Below are 19,492 nucleotides of genomic sequence, written 5' to 3' on the forward strand. Positions count from 1 at the left end.
TATTATTATTATTTGTTGTTGTTTTGGTTATTGTTATTATTATTATTATTGGTAGTAGTGGTATTGCTGTTGTTGTTATTATTGTTATTATTATTATTGAGATTGATGCAGTTTAACCCTGCAATAACACATTCCTTTGTATTGAGTATGGGCCTACTTAGATCTAATTTGGTATATAATTTGTATATATAATTGTATGCAGTTAAATTATATCACATTTTTTACTGGTGTTTTATTTATCCCCACCCTTACTGTACATGGATTCATAACAGTTTAAATCATTCTTGTTATACCATTATTTATACCATTTTATTATCACATAATGTAGTCACAGGCTATGGATCCTAACTACAGAATTATAGCAGGATTCCTCTGTATGATTATAAGAATAATGCAGTTTGATGATAGCATTAGTTGCGATTAAAACTACATCTATGATACATTTTTCATAATCTACAAAATACCTTTGAAGTGGGTTCTTCATAGTCTGTTCGTTAGTTTTTAGTTAATTTTCCAAGTAATCGGTTTTGATCTGTTCAGTTGTAGAAAAATCTGTTCAACTGTAGTAAAATCCGTTCAGCTGTAGGAAAATAGTTAAGCTAGCATTGGGTTTAATTCTTTTTGTCAAGAAAATTTTATTATTTAATCTATGACTTAGTTTTATTGTATGTGTGAGTGGGATATCAGATGTTGGTGGGGAAGTTGTGGTCGCTAAAGTGAATGAGATTTCTCTATTAATACTCTGTGAGTCCCCTTCCTACTATATTTGTCTGATTTATTTGTATAACCATGATTTTCTTTCCAGTTTTTATTTGATTAGCTAAATGTTTTTTCACTTGTCACAGTTGGCTGTCAAGTATGGCTCTTGGCTCGTAGTTGAGTTTCTCTCAGGAGGAAAGTTTTTGCACCGTCAAAATAATTACTTGAAAGCAGCACATCAGTTTCAGTTACGTGATTATAATCATCAATCACAAAACTCATCAACATTTTTGTACATGTACAATATAAAGTACAGATGTTTTCTCCAAATAAAATGACCTCATTTTTTCTCATTTTTTGGACCTTTTCAGAGAAAGGCAAAGAATGACAATGACATTGTTTTGTCTTACGCTAAGGATATTATTGAAGGGGCCAATTTAAGAAATTATTCTTTTTTAGATACAGTGCTGTTTATCTCAACATCCTTAGGCCCAGGGTAACACTCTTGACATAAGATCATAGGATACTGTTGAGATAAGTGTGGGATGGTTTAAAAATAATGTACCATACAAGTGAAATTTTTTTGATAGTGGTTACTTGTCATCAGTGCATAAGATATACACTTTGAGAAAATAAGCAATGGAAACTTTTATTAAATGAAGACAAAAGACAAAACCAGTTTGAAGTGCATTTCTTTATTGTCAACTTAAATTTGTGTTATCTTTCTGTTATACAGTCCATAATGTGTGAAGTAGGGTACATGCACATGAGTGTAGGTCACATGTTAGAAAAGTCCTGCATGTCACATCTTGTTCGAAAATTTATACAGTGTATAAATACATCTGTAAAAAAAATGGTAGTCACATTTTATGTACTGTAGAATCCATCAGCAACCAACGCGTGTCACTAAACAGTTTTGATATGCATTGTCCCCCATCAGCATATGGCTGTTTAGTTGTTATGATATTTACATCCTTGTTGTACTTAAACTGGCATAGACCCTCAGTGACTGAGACAGCAAATGTAAACTTCCTAATGAGGATACCTAGGGAAAGAGGCTACTCATAGTGAAAGAGGCTATTCGTAGGGAAAGAGGCTATTCATAGGGAAAGAGGCTATTCATAGGGAAAGAGGCTACTCATAGTGAAAGAGGCTATTCATAGGGAAAGAGGCTACTCATAGGGAAAGAGGCTACTCATAGGGAAAGAGGCTATTCATAGGGAAAGAGGCTACTCATAGGGAAAGAGGCTATTCATAGGGAAAGAGGCTATTCATAGGGAAAGAGGCTACTCATAGGGAAAGAGGCTACTCATAGGGAAAGAGGCTACTCATAGGGAAATGAAAACTTGTTACTAAGTTTTGTATTAATTTAGCATAAATAAAACTTGTACTTTTGTAAAACACTCACAAAATCCAGAATAGAGTAATGCATATGATTAAAAATATTCTGCAGAAAATGAAACTTGCACAACACATTAAATTCACCAATAATTTTGGAAAATGCAAAGATCAATCCGATTTCATTGCTTGTATACAAGTTTGGTGCCAACTTCTTTTGATAAAGGGTGCATTATTTTTTATAAAAGATTGTATCTGGCTTGTTGTGATGAAGGGTGCGTTATTTTTGTATGAGATTGTTGCTGGCTTGTTTTGATGGAAGGTGCACATACTATTGAAGTCGCTGCAAAAACCAACTTTTGATTACCAAACATAATGCTCATTTGTTAATGCGACAGCAGCATTAAAGCCTGGCAACAACATCAAATAATTGTAGAGCAAAGTATGAGTTGAAACTGGCAGCTTGTCTACATAAACAATAAGAAAACAAAGAATTTCTTAAAGTTGGGATTGAGGACTTATGTCAATTTGCAGTTATTTTATTTATCTCGACATTGATGTAAGCATGACAGATTTGGTAGTAATAATAGACCATTTATTATTCAAGACAGTTTACTTTATAGGCACTGAGATAGGTCAGATTTCTCTTTGGCTTGACATGGGTTCATATTTTTCTCAGTCTGTGGTGTGTTAATACTTTCCTCAATTTTTGGTAGGTTGATATTTTCCACAGCTTTTGGTGGGTTGAGAATAAATAGCCAGCACCATTTTACCAGACATTTGTGTATATTTTTACAAACACCTTCAAAGATGTGATTTCATAATTTTAATCTTGGGAACGTCATGGTGATACATGGATGTGGCATATACCATGATGGTTGGTATAGCAGCTAGCAAGCCCTACTTTGGAATGGAAATTCCTCATTAACGAATGTATTTTTCTTGATACCAACCAAATGCTTGTTGTAACACAAATTTGTTCATCACTTGGGTCCCATTCAGACAAAAGTCATTTATCACTATACAGAAGAGTAAAGTGATCACACTTGGGTCCCGTCTTGGTATATGTGCTACGATGGGGGAAATTGTTGTCTGCCAGTGTACAGTAGAATACAAAGGTCACACTTGGGTCCCCATTTGGAACATGTTCTAACAGGGGGAAAATTGTTGTCTGCCAGTAGAATACAATGGTCACTCTTGGGTCCCCTCTTGGTATATATGCAAGAACGGGGAAAATTGGTGTCTTTCACTATACAGTAGGGTATAATAGTGACACTTGAGTCCACTCTTGGTTCATGTCAATCATGCGATACATACATCTCTGCCAGCAATAGTACCGGTCAGCAGTCCATAAGGTAGTGGCACATGTGTTAGGGTTTGAGTGACATATGATAATACATTAATTATTTTTTGTGATGTCAAATTTTTTTTCTTTTATTGTTTTCATAAAGAAATTGAGAATATTTTAAATTACTGCCTTCTTATTTTATTTCTATGACCTAGTTATTCTCTCTCTCTCTCACACACACACACCCACAAACACACACTGTAATAGTTTTTTATTTTGTTTTTTCCTTGTGTTGATTCATTTTTGTTTTTTTTTGCAACCATTGGAATGCGGATTTTATTTAATCATCTACCCTGCACAGTGACATTGCTAACCATATTACACTTAGCACTACCTATATCTTGAATACAAGTTAAATTTTTAACGCGACCAAGTTATGGGTTATAGTAAATTAAAACATGGGAAAGATCAGGTCAGAAGTTGCCATGATACGATAAGATTTGTATCAACTTCAGAAGAATTTCAAAGTAAGATTTATGATACAGTATTATAAAGAAAGATTTTCAAGGCAAAATGACATATTTTATCTATTCCAGTTGAGTCAGGCATTGAAGGATTTCACACGGGCCATTCATCTTCGCCCAGATGTCCACCATTACTATATGTACAGGGTTTGTATATTTTGTGTACTTCATATAGTTCACTCTCCTACAGAGTTTTACAAAAGAATATCCTTAGAAGTAATTTGGCTGAAAATGTTAACTTAGAAGGAGTTAACTCTTTATATTAATACAACAGGTCACATCCAAATGAGGTCAAACTGACTTCTATTTATGACATAATCTGATTACTGTCTTCTATATACCACATAGTCTGAGTACTGTCTAATATATACAACATGATCTGAGTTCTGACTCCAATATACTACCATATTTACCATATATATTGGGACACAATAAAATAATAATTTATTTTCCTTTTCCGGAACTTATGGTGAAACTTCCTTTCACCTAGGTCATGTGTCCCAAGCCTAAAGAAACGAAATAAATTTGTGTTGAATTTGCTACCTCCCCTGCCAATGCACATTGCAGTAACATAGATAAACAATACCATAGATAAACAAAATTGCTTATTTGATATTAAAATGAAAGAAACTAACCTTAAATTGTTAGCATATTTTCCTCTTTGTTCATTATGAGCAATTTATTAAAGAAACAAATATATCCACAAACTCCATATATTTCACGTATGGATCCATACTGCAGTGTATCACTTATGTCTGTACTCCAAGGTTTGATATGTTATCAGACTGAAAACTGGATCCAACAAAATCGCAGGAGAGATCAATCAATCAAGATCAGCTGATTGCTTGAGGCACCTGCCATCCATGCATGACACAGTGCAAGGTGCAAAATAATCAGGACTGTATTATATCCAGGTTAACTATGACAGTATTTCGCAAATAAAAAATTATTTGAAGATACGTTTACTGCGAGTGCAAATGACAATCTTTTTGCCAGCATGGGTTACAACAAAGTATTATTAAAGCAAGTTATTAATGTGTATGCTATTTACCCTGCAGACATCAATGCCTGTTTGTATCAGTTTTGATTACCAATAGGAAACAAATAGAAACCCAGGTGGTGAATAAACACAACTGGCAGAGAGGCCATAAACTCATTGTTTGAACTTACTGGCAGATATCAAATACAAAGGTTATTTTATTACAAAGCAAGCTGACCTCAGAAGACAACTTTGGTTTCTTTTAAGTGTGCCAATTTTTTATTTAAATACTATGTCGGCTGACAGATGGAAGCCAACTTTGGTTCCTTTTTCATGGTATTCACAGGAAATTTTGAAAATAAATTGAAACAATGAAACAGTTTGTAAAGTGACTGATGCTAGTGCTCCAGGCACAAACATCGCCAGCCCAGGATTTCCCAGAAGATTTGGAGGAGAAAATAAAAATAAAATCAATTGATGAATTTTTGAAGGCCAGAAAAGAGATGATTTTGTTGACAGTATGATCATTTATATGGAGAAATTCCAGTGTACTTTGCTCTTATTCCTGGATGGACTGTCAATAAAAAGAGGGTTAATAGTATGAGAATTTGCATGACTGGTGCAGAAAAAAAAATCTCCTTGCAGTTTCCCCTTCAGAAGATGTGTTGTCTCCAATGAGAATTTTTCATGGCATGGGGAAGCTAAAACATTATTCATGCACCAAAAGTAGGGATCATATATGTGCAGGAGAAGGTTGGGTTGATAAGATGTTTCAGTGGATTAAGCTGTTTTATCTCAATTACACATTTTAATATATTTCTGAAATAAAATTTAAACTTGAATTCATTTTCTGACCTGTAATTTTCAAATGATTTAAAAGGTGTCTGACTTGGAAAAAAAAAGACATGTCCCAGAACTTACATTGCACAAAAACTACTTTAAAAATTAATGTATTGTGTCCCAAACATACAGTGTCCCAATATATATGGTAAATAAGGTATATGTGTACCTTTTTCTGAGTAATGTCTTCTATATTCTACATTGATCTTAGTCCTGTCTCCTATATATTGACATTAATTGTGGAGTTTTTATTTTGTAACTTTCCTGTGATGTTACATAAACTGCCCCAGATTTAATACACAATGTTATGTATTAACTTCTTTCAAAATGTAAGTAACAATCTATAAATCAGCTTGTATATTTGTTGAATAATATTTTCATGGTATCTTCAATGATGCTTAAATAGTTTTGTTACATGAATCTTAGGTTTGCTGGAAAGTTTAGGGTGTCTTAAGATTTATCCAGGAGTTCTCTTTAGTCAATCTCATTTAAATTATTATTACTATTATTATTATTATTATTATTATGGTATATCATGTCATTGTTGATTTGTTGAAAATAAAATGACTTTTTCATTGAAATCAATTGCTATATTATATTTTCTGGGGATTAAAATAACAACAGTGCTGCTTATTTTGTTAGGAAGTGAAATTTATTATTTCTATTTTGTGCAAAACTGTACAGATATTGCAGGCTTTCTGTAAACATTCCCCAAAATATTGTTGAAAACAAATAATGTGACTTACACTATACAGCCAGAGCAGAATAGTAATACAGTTTTTTCTGATAAATGTAATTACTAACATCAGTAATGCTACATAATTCTGGGACTTTGTGTAATTTTATCTCACATGTTGTGAACTCATAGAAATAATGTGTATCATATGTTATTCTTTTGACAGGGCCAGTTAGTGTTGGAGATGGGCAACTATGAACTAGCATCCTTCTGTGTCAGGTGAGACACCACCAGCATTATAGTTAAAATATCTCCTCTGTCATTATGTTTGTGAATTTATTTTATTTAATGCATGTTTTATCTGAAAAATATTATAATGTTGTGTTCCTGAAAGTTTGAAATATATAAAGGTTTTTACACTAAAATATGTGTGTAAACTACTCAGGCTGGCAGTTAAAATATTCTAAACTCTTTTAGAACATTTATCTGCTTATGTTCAAACATTTCTGTTTTCCCAGTCTGGAATGTAACTCATAATAATGCATCTGTTGGAACAAAATCTTGCAGTGTCAGTGCATCTAAATGTGAAGCCATCTAAATGTGAATTAATGTGAAGCCATCTAAATGTAAAGCCATCTAAATGTGAAGCCATCTAAATGTGAATAAATGTGAAGCCATCTAAATGTAAAGCCATCTAAATGTGAATAAATGTGAAGCCATCTAAATGTGAAGCCATCTAAATGTGAATATATGTGAAGCCATCTAAATGTGAATAAATGTGAAGCTATGTAAATGTGAAGCCATCCAAATGTGAAGCCATGTTGCATACTTAAACTGGACTATTATAAGCTACTTTTCTTGGTTTGTGAAACAATTGTTTAGATACGATAGCTGAAATTGAATTCAATGTTTCTACAGTTATTGCTATGAAAGTTGAAACGTGGGTTGTGCTTGGGTATGAAGGTGTATTGTGCACCCAGACTGAGTAACCATTACCTAATTTCCTGGGTTTATTCGTGTAGCTGAAAAATAATTTTACAGACATGAAGTATCTCTTCTTTGTGCCTGGTTTAGTTGTAATGGTAAAAATGTCTCCTTTTGTGCCATTTCAGACATGCATCAGAGCTACAATCAGACTCATCCACGATGGGACAGAGACCTACCCAGCAGGCTGTGGTGCAGTCCTTCCTGAAGAACTATGACAAGGTACTGCGTTCATTCTCTTTTATAAGGGGAGTTAACTTGTACTCTAAAAACAATGCCATTCTTTTAACATGGTGCTATTAATCAATGCTTAACAGATTGACCATGGTCATCTGATATTGATCAAACCCATTTTGTGGTTAAAAAACAGTCTGATGTTCATGGCATTGTTTCGTAGTTACGTTTAGGCTCTCACAAAATGTAACAATAAAAGAGTAAAGACAACAAGCTTTGTAAAATTTAACAAACAAATTATTTCCTATGAAAACAAGGTAAAAATGAGAAAAAGAACTTATGGTTCTATGAATCAAATCCAAAAATAATCAGAGAATAATCCAAGAATTAAAAAATAGAAGTCCTAGTAATAAAAAGTCGTAATGAAACTGAGTTTGAATCCCAATGAAATCCAAAAGTGAAGGCGATGACGTATGCTGTGGTCAGCATCTTACAGATGTGTCAACAGTTCTTTTTTGAATCACAGAAAATAATATTCCAGTGTTTGAATTCTGTGTAAATTTTGATAACTGTCCCTGTCCAAGAATTAATTTAGAGCACAAAGTATTTCCAGGGAAAAATAATCTCTTGGAATCCAAATAATTTGAAGACAAATTAAAAATTCAACTCAAACTGGTCACAACAAAACACCTCTAAGTGTCAATGGTTTAAAGCCTGACTGCGCAAATTCTCTCAGAAAAAAGTTATACACTAACTTAAGATGCAAAACAGATTCTTATATGAGGTTCACATGATCACCCTTCTAGAAAAACACAGAAGCTTTGTACATGCCTAACATCACGTATGGTCTTGATTTCACTTTATGAATCTTGCTCTGAGAAAGAATAAAAAATAAGAAGAAGTTGTTTACTTCAACTCTTACTGATTCTGAATCAAGGTCAGGAACTAAGTCAACATTAGATACAAAGTTTCTATTATTAATTGTTTACAAAAAAGATTCATGTCAAACTGAATTTCTGGAAAATGTCAAATACACTAAATAAAGTTATATTACAATAGCCTGTAATGGAATTTTAAAAAAAATTAAAACTAACAACCAGACAATTAAATTAAATCAAAATAAACTAAATCAAATATACATAACACATTTACGTATAAATCATTATTGTGGCTGCTTTGGAGATATCGAATTATAGAACATGAATGTCAGTTATAATGATTATGAGTCCAAATATCACTTATTCATGTTTTCTGTTGCTGAATTTAGACATTCATCCGCTATGTATTCACTGCATCAGTTTTCAATTGGTGTCTTTTTATCTGCTGACATCATTGGTAGGCAATGGGATAAATGGTTATGTTTTGGCCAATGTCAGGCATACTTACAAGTTTTGTTACCATCTTAAAAGGCCTTATGTATAGTTATTATATTGTGTAATGGTATGGAAATAAATAATACAAGGCCTGGGGTAAAATTCACCCTTGCTAAATTTAGTTACTTTATATAATAGAAAAATTATCTCCCCTTGCTGAGATCATTTTTTTTACAACTTTGACAATGCACTCTAATTCCATATCAGGTAAATTTACCCATGACCATTTTCTATTATAATGCATGATACTTTCTGTATTTGTACATGTATAACTTGTGACCAAGCATTATAGACCTAGATCTGTTGCTGCACAATGTGCTTGTAGATCAGAGTACATTACTCCCCCAATATAAGATGCTATACTCCAGGGCAGGGGTCAGCAACCTATGGCACAAGGTGGCATGTCAAGAGGTTTTGTGTGGCACGTGAAGGGCAGCCAAAAATCTCAATTTTAACAGTGTTACTCGCTTACTGGTGGCATGCACTCATTGATTTTGTAATTAATCCAGAAAAAAGTGGCATGCTAAATAAAATAGTTTGCCGACCCCTGCTCTAAGGATCTCTTGCATGGTGTTATAATTATGGAGTACTGCATATGCTGTTCTGTTCACATATGATTGTAAGTGAATGGCATCAACCCTGATCCACTGGCATCTTATAAAGTGACAGCTCTGAGCCAATGCCACCTGAAATTGAATGTTTACAACACACTGGTAAATAATGTACTCTACATAATGTAGGCTATTGAAGCCCTGGAGACAGCTACCAGATCCAAGCCAACAGCGGCCATGTTTATGTTGCTTGGCAAGACACAGATGAAAGCCAAAAATTTCAAGGATTCCATTAAGAGCTTTGAAAGGGCCCTGGATGAATATGTAAGTAACCAAACAAATTAAATGAAATGGAAGTTTTAGAGGATTTTTTTGTCATGAAAATTTATTGATTGGATTAAAGGCTGTACTAGTAAGATATCAGATGGAAATTAATGACTATTTTTTGTCAGAATTTTATTTCTTATAAGTATTATAAATGTGAAATATTCAGTCTTTTCAAGAAAGGCTAAGTTTTGATTGAAAGTTTAACTAACATTAATGTATGTAAAACAAACAAAAGAAACTCTCACATAATCAGCTTTTAAATAAGGCTAATTTTTATTTATAAAAAAAATATATATTAGCATGTGTGGGTTTAGTTCAGCATATGGTTCTATTTTTTATATATAATGAATGGAGAAAATGAACACAAGTAACTTGTTAAAAGGAGAAAATGTACGAAGGAATCACTATTTGTGTACTATCAGAATTGAAGGTTTTTACATGCTGTTGCATATTTTTTCATGAATTTACAGATAGATTGATGGAATATGGATTAATTGTAAGAACTGTGAGTTTGAGACAAACTTAAAATATACATTGTGATAGAAATGCTATATTTCAAAATTGATGCTTATGAAAAATTGCACAGAAAGACATAAGTACATTTTTCAGTGGCACACATTGTGAACATGGATTAATGCTCTAGTGGGATCATTGTTAGTATCAAAGGTGGAAAGCAAATGAGCCGAACAAAGTGCTAAGTCAGTGCTGTCAATTTTATATGTATATATTGTGTATTCTAGATTGCCGAGGTGCATGCTATGAATGCAGCAATGAAAGTCAGTATAACATTTACTGGCCTCAAAAAGATAACAGGAACTGAGGTTTAGTGAAAATTAGATATTTATTCTTTGCAGAAACTTTTGGAATGGGTTTTTACTTTTCTTTTTTAATGAAGATTTAAAGCACACACATTTTGTTGTTGCACATTTCAATACAGTGTCCCTCACTATAAAACAGTTTATAGGACCCATAAAAGTGCACTAAGTTAGACCAACATTTAATGTAGTATACTACATGCAAGGCCATGTCTATAATTACATGCAAGGCCAAGTCTATAATTACATGCAAGGCTGTGTCCATAATTACATGCAAGGCCATGTCTATAATTACATGCAAGGCTGTGTCCATAATTACATGCAAGGCCATGTCTATAATTACATGCAAGGCCATGTCCATAATTACATGCAAGGCCATGTCTATAATTACATGCAAGGCCATGTGTATAATTACATGCAAGGCCAAGTCTATAATTACATGCAAGGCTGTGTCCATAATTACATGCAAGGCCATGTCTATAATTACATGCAAGGCTGTGTCCATAATTACATGCAAGGCCATGTCTATAATTACATGCAAGGCCAAGTCTATAATTACATGCAAGGCCATGTCCATAATTACATGCAAGGCCATGTCTCTAATTACATGCAAGGCCATGTCTATAATTACATGAAAGGCCTTGTCTATAATTACATGCAAGACCATGTCCATAATTACATTACATGCAAGGCCATGTCTATAATTACATGCAAGACCATGTCCATAATTACATTACATGCAAGACCATGTTCATAATTACATTACATGCAAGGCCATGTCCATAATTACATGCAAGACTGTGTCCATAATTACATTACATGCAAGGCCATGTCCATAATTACATGCAAGACCATGTTCATAATTACATTACATGCAAGGCCATGTCCATAATTACGTGCAAGACCATGTTCATAATTACATTACATGCAAGGCCATCTCCATAATTACATGCAAGACCATGTCCATAATTACATTACATGCAAGGCCATGTCCATAATTACATGCAAGACCATGTTCATAATTACTTTACATGCAAGACCATGTCCATAATTACATTACATGCGAGACCATGTTCATAATTACATTACATGCAAGGCCATGTCCATAATTACATGCAAGACTGTGTCCATAATTACATGGAAGGCAATGTCTATAATTGCATACAAGGCCATGTCCATAACTACATGCAAGGCCATGCCCATAATTAGATGCAAGACCAAGTCCATAATTACATGGAAGGCAATGTCCATAATTAGATGCAAGGCCATGCCCATAATTAGATGCAAGACCATGTCCATAATTACATGCAAGGTCATGTCCATAATTACATGCAAGACTATGTCCATAATTATGTGCTAGATCGTGTCCATAATTTCATGAAAGACCATGTCAGTAATTACATGTAAGGCCATATTCGTAATTACATGCAAGACCATGTCCATAATTATGTGCAAGACCATGACCACATATACATGCAAGGCTATGTCCATGATGCATAATTTTCTGCATAAAATCATAAAACTATTTTGGAATCCAAACCAGATTGTAATTGGATCTAATGAGTCAGGAACAGAACTATAGTGTAATGCATGGCTATATATATGATATGAATGGCTGTTTTACATTGAGGGGTTTAATATTGAGGGAACACAGTACTATGTTAAACCTGTGTCTAAAACTAACTAATGGTAGCTAAGTATGCCAATATTTCAGGCCTTTTAATAATTGATCTCCAGTGGAATGATATTTTATATAATTTTTCTTATAACCTGCTGATTGTCTATGATTAACAGAAATTAATTCAAATGAACTAATTCAGTTTAAATTTCATTGAGATTAATGTGAATTTGAATTTTACTTTGATTCTTTTGAAAGGTTAAATTTCATCCATTTACAAAAAGTCATCGATTCCTGTATGAATAATTAAACTCGAATGTACGTATATTCATGCTTATAACTTGGGTCCAGCTGCAAACTACATAGACCCAGATCTGCAGTTGTATAATGCACCAGCAGATCTGGCTATAATGAGTTTGTTTGGAGTAATCATTATAACAAACAACAAAGAACCTAATCTGCCTGTGCTTTCTGTAACAGCAGGTCTATATCTATGATATTAGCAGTTGGACTTACAATTGAGTTTATATGGAATAGAATGCTGACTTATACACAGGTCAATTAAAATTACAGATTTTTGCAATTCACATGCATGGACATGTGTTTAGGTGTTGGGATATATATTGCATCAGTAATTCAGGTGCAGGGACATGTGTTTAGGTGTTTGATTTATGTTGCATCAGCAATTCGGGCACATGGACATGTTTTGAGGTGTTTGATTTATATTGCTTCAGTATTTCAGGCACATGGACATGTTTTTAGGTGTTGGGATTTATGCTGCATTAGCAATTCAGGTGCATCTACATGTGTTTAGATGTTGGGATTTATGCTGCATCAGCAATTCAGGTGCATGAACATGTGTTCAGGTGTTGGGAATTATGCTGCATCAGCATTATTGTTCTTCAGGTTTAATTCCTTATATTTTTCATGCAACATTCAGAAAAAGATTTTTTAATTATGTGTCATTTACCAGTAACTTAAATAGAACTTGTTGCAAAAGATAATAATTTTCAAAAAGGAAAAAATATTTATTGTTAAATTCTCAATATTGACAGAATTGAAAATAACCAATTTATGTCACATACAGATGTTAACTGCAGTACCGTTTATATTAACTATTGTTTTCAGATATATTATATCATTCATTAGCATATTCATTGGAATTCATATTTTTAATTTTTTTATGACTTGCAAAATTGTTTTTCTTTGAGTCGGATTAAGAATATGATATATGCTCATTTATAAGTCTATGATATATGCTCATTTATAAGTCGAGTCCAACTGCAAACTGCACAGACAAGATCTGTCATCGCATAATGCACTGGCAGATCTGTTATTGCAAATTACACAGACCAGATCTGTCATTGCATAATGCACTGGCACCTCTGAGTCTGTGCAGACTGTTAGAAGTAATCAGTAGAATAAACAAGATGATCTCGTGATCTGCAGGCACATTATGTGATGACAGATCAGGGTCTGTTTTGTTTGCAGTTTGACTTAACTCGTGAGATTGTATATATGGCAAGTCACTTTAATTAGACAAAATCTTCTAGTCCCATTAACCCCATGCAGACCGTTTCATTTACAAACATCTATTAAAATCAACTGAAGGGAAATTACTCTGAATGACCTTTAGATAGTATGCTTGTATAATGGGATGGGAAGATCTTAGTCATTGTATAATGACATCATAAATTTGTCATTAGATAATGATCTTGTTCTGCCACGATATAATGGGCTGGAAGATCAACCCGAATATAATAGACCAGGAAGATCTCCCTTTGCCAGTATATTTGCCATTGTATAATGGGCTGATAGATCTGTCATTGTATAATGGGCCAGTAGATCTGTCATTGTATAATGGGCTGGTAGATCTGTCATTGTATAATGGGCTGGTAGATCTGTCATTGTATAATGGGCTGGTAGATCTATCTTTGTATAATGGGCTGGTAGATCTGTCATTGTGTAATGGGCCATTAGAATGAACTTGTAGATCTGTCCTGATTTAATGGGCTAAAAGATCAACCTTATGTAATTGGTGAGGAAGATCTCCCATTGTGTAATGGCCAGTAGATTTGTCATTGTATAATGGGTCTGTAGATCTGTCATTGTTTAATGGGCTGGTAGATCTGCCATTGTATAATAGGCCAGATGATCAGCAGATGTATAATGGGCCAGGAAGATCTAGCCATTGCATAATGATTTAGTAGATCTTTGTGTATAACAGGCCAGGAAGATTTGTCATTCTTTAATGAAATGGTAGATCTGTTATATAATGGGCCAGTAGATTTGTCATTGTATAATGGGCTTGTCAGTCTGCTGATGTATAATGGGCCATTAGGTCTGTCACTGTATAATGGATTGGTAGATCTGCTACTGTGCAGTGGGCCAGTAGATTTGTCATTGTATAATGGGCTGGTAGATCTGCTATTGTATGAAGGTCCAGAAGATCTTTTATTGTAATGGTCAGGAAGATCTGCCATAGTATAATAGGCCATGGGTGGCAGATCTGCTATTGTCTAATGGGCCTGTACATCTGCCATTGTATTATGGGCTGGCTGATCTGCCATTTTTTTATTTGCCAGCAGATCATTCTTAATACTGTTTATTCTATTTATGATTTCAAGTGAAAGGTGTTGACCATGATATGGGGGTGCATTATGTGTTGGTAGATAGTAGTACATGCTGTTTACAGTAGACTGTGTTATATATAAGTAAACTTGATTGTTTAAGTCTAAGTTCTCATCTTAAAGAAATATAATATGGCTAACTATGTTGCAAGTAAATATTTGTTTTCATTATTCTCTCTACTGGCCATAGCCCAGAATAGTTTATGGGATGGCCTGTTGTCTGACTATCTAGCGATTAGCACAGATTTGTTATTGCCACTCCTTGTTTGGGTGATTGCCATGGAACCTTACACATATTTGTTATTGCCACTCCTCCTTTGGGTGATTGCCATGGAACCTTACACATATTTGTTATTGCTACTCCTTGTTTGGGTGATTGCCATGGTACCTTACACATATTTGTTATTGCTACTCCTCCTTTGGGTGATTGTCATGGAACCTTACACAGATTTGTTATTGCTACTCCTCCTTTGGGTGATTGCCATAAAACTTTACACAGATTTGTTATTGCTACTCCTTGTTTGGGTGATTGCCATGGAACCTTACACATATTTATTATTGTCACTCCTCCTTTGGGCGATTGTCATGGAACCTTACACAGATTTGTTATTGCTACTCCTTCTTTGGGAGACAGCCATGAAACCTTACACATATTTGTTATTGCAACTCCTCCTTTGGGTGATTGCCATGGAACCATACACATATTTGTTATTGCTACTCCTCCTTTGGGTGATTGCCATGGAACCTTACACATATTTGTTATTGCTACTCCTTGTTTGGGTGATTGCCATGGAACCTTACACATATTTGTTATTGCTACTCCTCCTTTGGGTGATTGTCATGGAACCTTATACAGATTTGTTATTGCTACTCCTCCTTTGGGTGATTGTCATGGAACCTTACACATATTTGTTATTGCTACTCCTCCTTTGGGTGATTGTCATGGAACCTTACACATATTTGTTATTGCTACTCCTTGTTTGGGTGATTGTCATGGAACCTTATACAGATTTGTTATTGCAACTCCTTGTTTGGGTGATTGTCATGGAACCTTACACATATTTGTTATTGCTACTCCTTGTTTGGGTGATTGTCATGGAACCTTATACAGATTTGTTATTGCTACTCCTCCTTTGGGTGATTGTCATGGAACCTTACACATATTTGTTATTGCTACTCCTCCTTTGGGTGATTGTCATGGAACCTTACACATATTTGTTATTGCTACTCCTTGTTTGGGTGATTGCCATGGAACCTTACACAAATTTGTTATTGCTACTCCATGTTTGGGTGATTGTCATGGAACCTTACATAGATTCCTACCAAGGTAGGTCTAGTTTGACCAATGAGGACTTTTCACTTACAGAATTCTTATAATATCTGGTCCTAAATGAAAATGTTGCTTATCTGATGTGCAGTATGGCCACCATGCAGTCATCTTGAAAATCTTGTTATTGCTATTTATCCAGAATGGAAAGTCATATGAAAATAGTGCTGATTTGAAATCCATTATGGCCACTATGACAGTTTCTTGAAAATCTTGTCACCACTCCTGCAAGACTATTTTTGATGTCTAATTGGTCTCAAACGAAACTGGTGCTGATCTGACATGCAATATTGCCACAACAGCAGCCATCTTGCTAATCTTTTTGTCATTACTTCTTTTCAACTGAAAGTCATACAAGACTTCTTATGGTGTCTAATTGGTCTTACATGAAAATTGTACTGAGCAACAAGTCTTGAAAATATTGCTCTCACTAGTTCTGTTAGATGGAAAGTCATATTGACATTGGGCTTTCACCAGAATACTTCATATGATAACAATTTGGACAAAAATGGAAATGAATTGGAATTGACATGCAAGGGTCATGGGTTTATTACATGCCCTGGTCATCCCAAGTCAGCTGACTTAGTGTGTCCTTGGGAAAGGCACTTAGCTCCCATTTCTCTGGCATGATATAGCTAATAGTAAGCTAACAGTGCTGGTACAACACATAAAAACAACTCCAAAAGGTTGAATATGGCCACCACAATAGCAAATTTGTAAATTGTATTGCTGAGGAATATCAGCAGTTACAAAAAATGGTCTTGAATTCCTGGAAATTCTTTCTGGGTGGCAGAGGATCAGGTAATTTGTGTGATAAAATGGAGTGAGAGGGTAATATAATTCTATTACAGACATGGTGTGAGAGGGTAATATAATTCCTTTACGGAAGTGGTGTGAGAGGGTAATATAATTCCTTTACAGAAGTGGTGTGAGAGGGTAATATAATTCCTTTACGGAAGTGGTGTGAGAGGGTAATATAATTCCTTTACAGAAGTGGTGTGAGAGGGTAATATAATTCCTTTACGGAAGTGGTGTGAGAGGGTAATATAATTCCTTTACGGAAGTGGTGTGAGAGGGTAATATAATTCCTTTACGGAAGTGTTGTGAGGATGTAATATAATTCCTTTACAGAAGTGGTGTGAGAGGGTAATATAATTCCTTTACAAAACTGGTGTGAGAGGGTAATATAATTCCTTTACGGAAGTGGTGTGAGAGGGTAATATAATTCCTTTACGGAAGTGGTGTGAGAGGGTAATATAATTCCTTTACGGAAGTGGTGTGAGAGGGTAATATAATTCCTTTACAGAAGTGTTGTGAGAGGGTAATATAATTCCTTTACGGAAGTGGTGTGAGAGGGTAATATAATTCCTTTACAGAAGTGGTGTGAGAGGGTAATATAATTCCTTTACGGAAGTGGTGTGAGAGGGTAATATAATTCCTTTACAGAAGTGGTGTAAGAGGGTAATATAATTCCTTTACAGAAGTGGTGTGAGAGCATAATATAATTCCTTTATGGAAGTGGTGTGAGAGGGTAATATAATTCCTTTACAGAAATGGTGTGAGAGGGTAATATAATTCCTTTACGGAAGTGGTATGAGAGGGTAATATAATTCCTTTACGGAAGTGGTGTGAGCGTAATATAATTCCTTTATGGAAGTGGTATGAGAGGGTAATATAATTCCTTTACGGAAGTGGTATGGTAGGTAAGAATGCATTTTATTTAATAATAGTGGCATAAGAGGGGAAAATAAAATTCCATTAAGGAAGTGGTATGAGATATGAAAATAAACTAATGTTATTGAAATGATATGTGAGTACAGAATGATATTTAATTAAGGAAATGATATCAGAGGAGAAAAATAAGAAATGTATTTTTCCCTCTTGTACCACCTCTGTCATGAGATTGGACAAACCCTTGGTTTGCATTTGGATTAGTGATATGCATATATGTGTTTCAACTTGAAAGATTATTTTTATTAATTTTGCCATGGTTTGTTTTTTATCAGTAATTTACAGGAACTGGTGGATGAAACACACTTGCAGCCATTTGGAATCCACCATCAGTAGTGTGTGGGATAGTTGGTTTTCTGTCACTATGCTATGGTGTGGGTATGGAATTTCATTGAAGTTATGCTCATCCTTTATTGTATTGATTTCCAGAAGCCATACAAACCTCGTGATTCATGGCCAATAGAAGCGGCTGACTCTCACTACCTCATTGGAATTTGTCACCAGGAACTGGGATCTCATGTAGATGCTCTGGAAGCCTTCAGTAATGCCATTAAGCTGAACCCTAATTATGCTGAGGTAAAACATATGGACTCATGCCTAATTTTCACAAAGTTCTGGTTTAATGCAATTAGCAATAAGGTGGAAGACTTCCCAAATGTAGTGATTTCAGTTACTTAACTCAGCCAAAAGAGGATTCCAGTCCATCTGATTTTAAGTTGGTACTCAGATGTTAAAATATAATTGAAGGGGATAATCAGTCAGATATTAAAATGCAATTGAAGTGGGTACTCAGATGTTAAATTACAACTGAAGGGGGTGCTCAGTCAGATGTTAGCATGCAGTTGAAGGTGGTACTCAGATGTTAAAATACAGTTGACAGTGGTACTCAGTCAGATGTTACATTACAACTATAGGTGGTACTCATTCATATATTAAAATACAGCTGAAGTTGGTACTCATTCATGTATTAAAATACAGCTGAATGTGGTACTCATTCATATATTAAAATACAGCTGAAGGTGGTACTCATTCATATATTCAAATACAGCTGAAGTTGGTACTCATTCATATATTAAAATACAGCTGAAGGTGGTACTCATTCATATATTCAAATGCAGCTGAAGATGGTACTCATTCCTATATTAAAATACAGCTGAAGGTGGTACTTATTTAGTTGCTAAATATAATTGAATGTGGTACTCAGATGTTAAAATACAGTTGAAGGTGGTACTCAGTCAGATGTTGCAGTACGATTGAAAATGATACTCATTCTGATATTAAAGTACAGTTGAAGCTAGTAGTCAGTTAGATGTTGAAATACATGAAGTTGGTACTCATTTAGATGTTTAAATACACCCTGAGGTGGTACTCATTTGCAAACAGTTTTGGCAGTGGTAATGGAGGTTAAGTAACTTTCTCGCATGGCTTTTTATGGTGGCAATGGTGACTCATGAAACCTCCTGACATGGATTTCACCACCAGAACTTGAGTCTAGACTTAAATTTAAATTTACAATCAATTAATCAGTTCAGTAATATATGAGTGTAATTTAAGTTGAGACAAAGACTGAGGCTGTCAGACGTGTCAATAAAAATTTAAACCTCAGGTCCTGGATTTA

General features: G+C 34.5%; 1 protein-coding gene across 3 annotated transcripts in view; it reads left to right on the forward strand.

The window, feature by feature from the left end:
• The window catches only part of LOC149800271 (uncharacterized), a 171,543-nt gene that overhangs the window by 119,437 nt on the left and 32,614 nt on the right, over window positions 1-19,492 (forward strand). For all 3 annotated transcript variants that reach the window (XM_089959840.1, XM_089959843.1, XM_089959841.1), the window contains 5 exons: window positions 3,922-3,996; window positions 6,571-6,623; window positions 7,457-7,550; window positions 9,616-9,750; window positions 18,304-18,450. In XM_089959840.1, coding sequence (XP_089815966.1) covers window positions 3,922-3,996; window positions 6,571-6,623; window positions 7,457-7,550; window positions 9,616-9,750; window positions 18,304-18,450 — 504 coding nt within the window. The remainder of the gene's footprint in view (window positions 1-3,921; window positions 3,997-6,570; window positions 6,624-7,456; window positions 7,551-9,615; window positions 9,751-18,303; window positions 18,451-19,492) is intronic.

The sequence above is a fragment of the Sinohyriopsis cumingii genome, chromosome 5 (genome assembly GCF_028554795.1).
Source record: "Sinohyriopsis cumingii isolate HCF-2022 chromosome 5, ASM2855479v2, whole genome shotgun sequence".
Lineage (NCBI taxonomy): Eukaryota > Metazoa > Mollusca > Bivalvia > Unionida > Unionidae > Sinohyriopsis > Sinohyriopsis cumingii.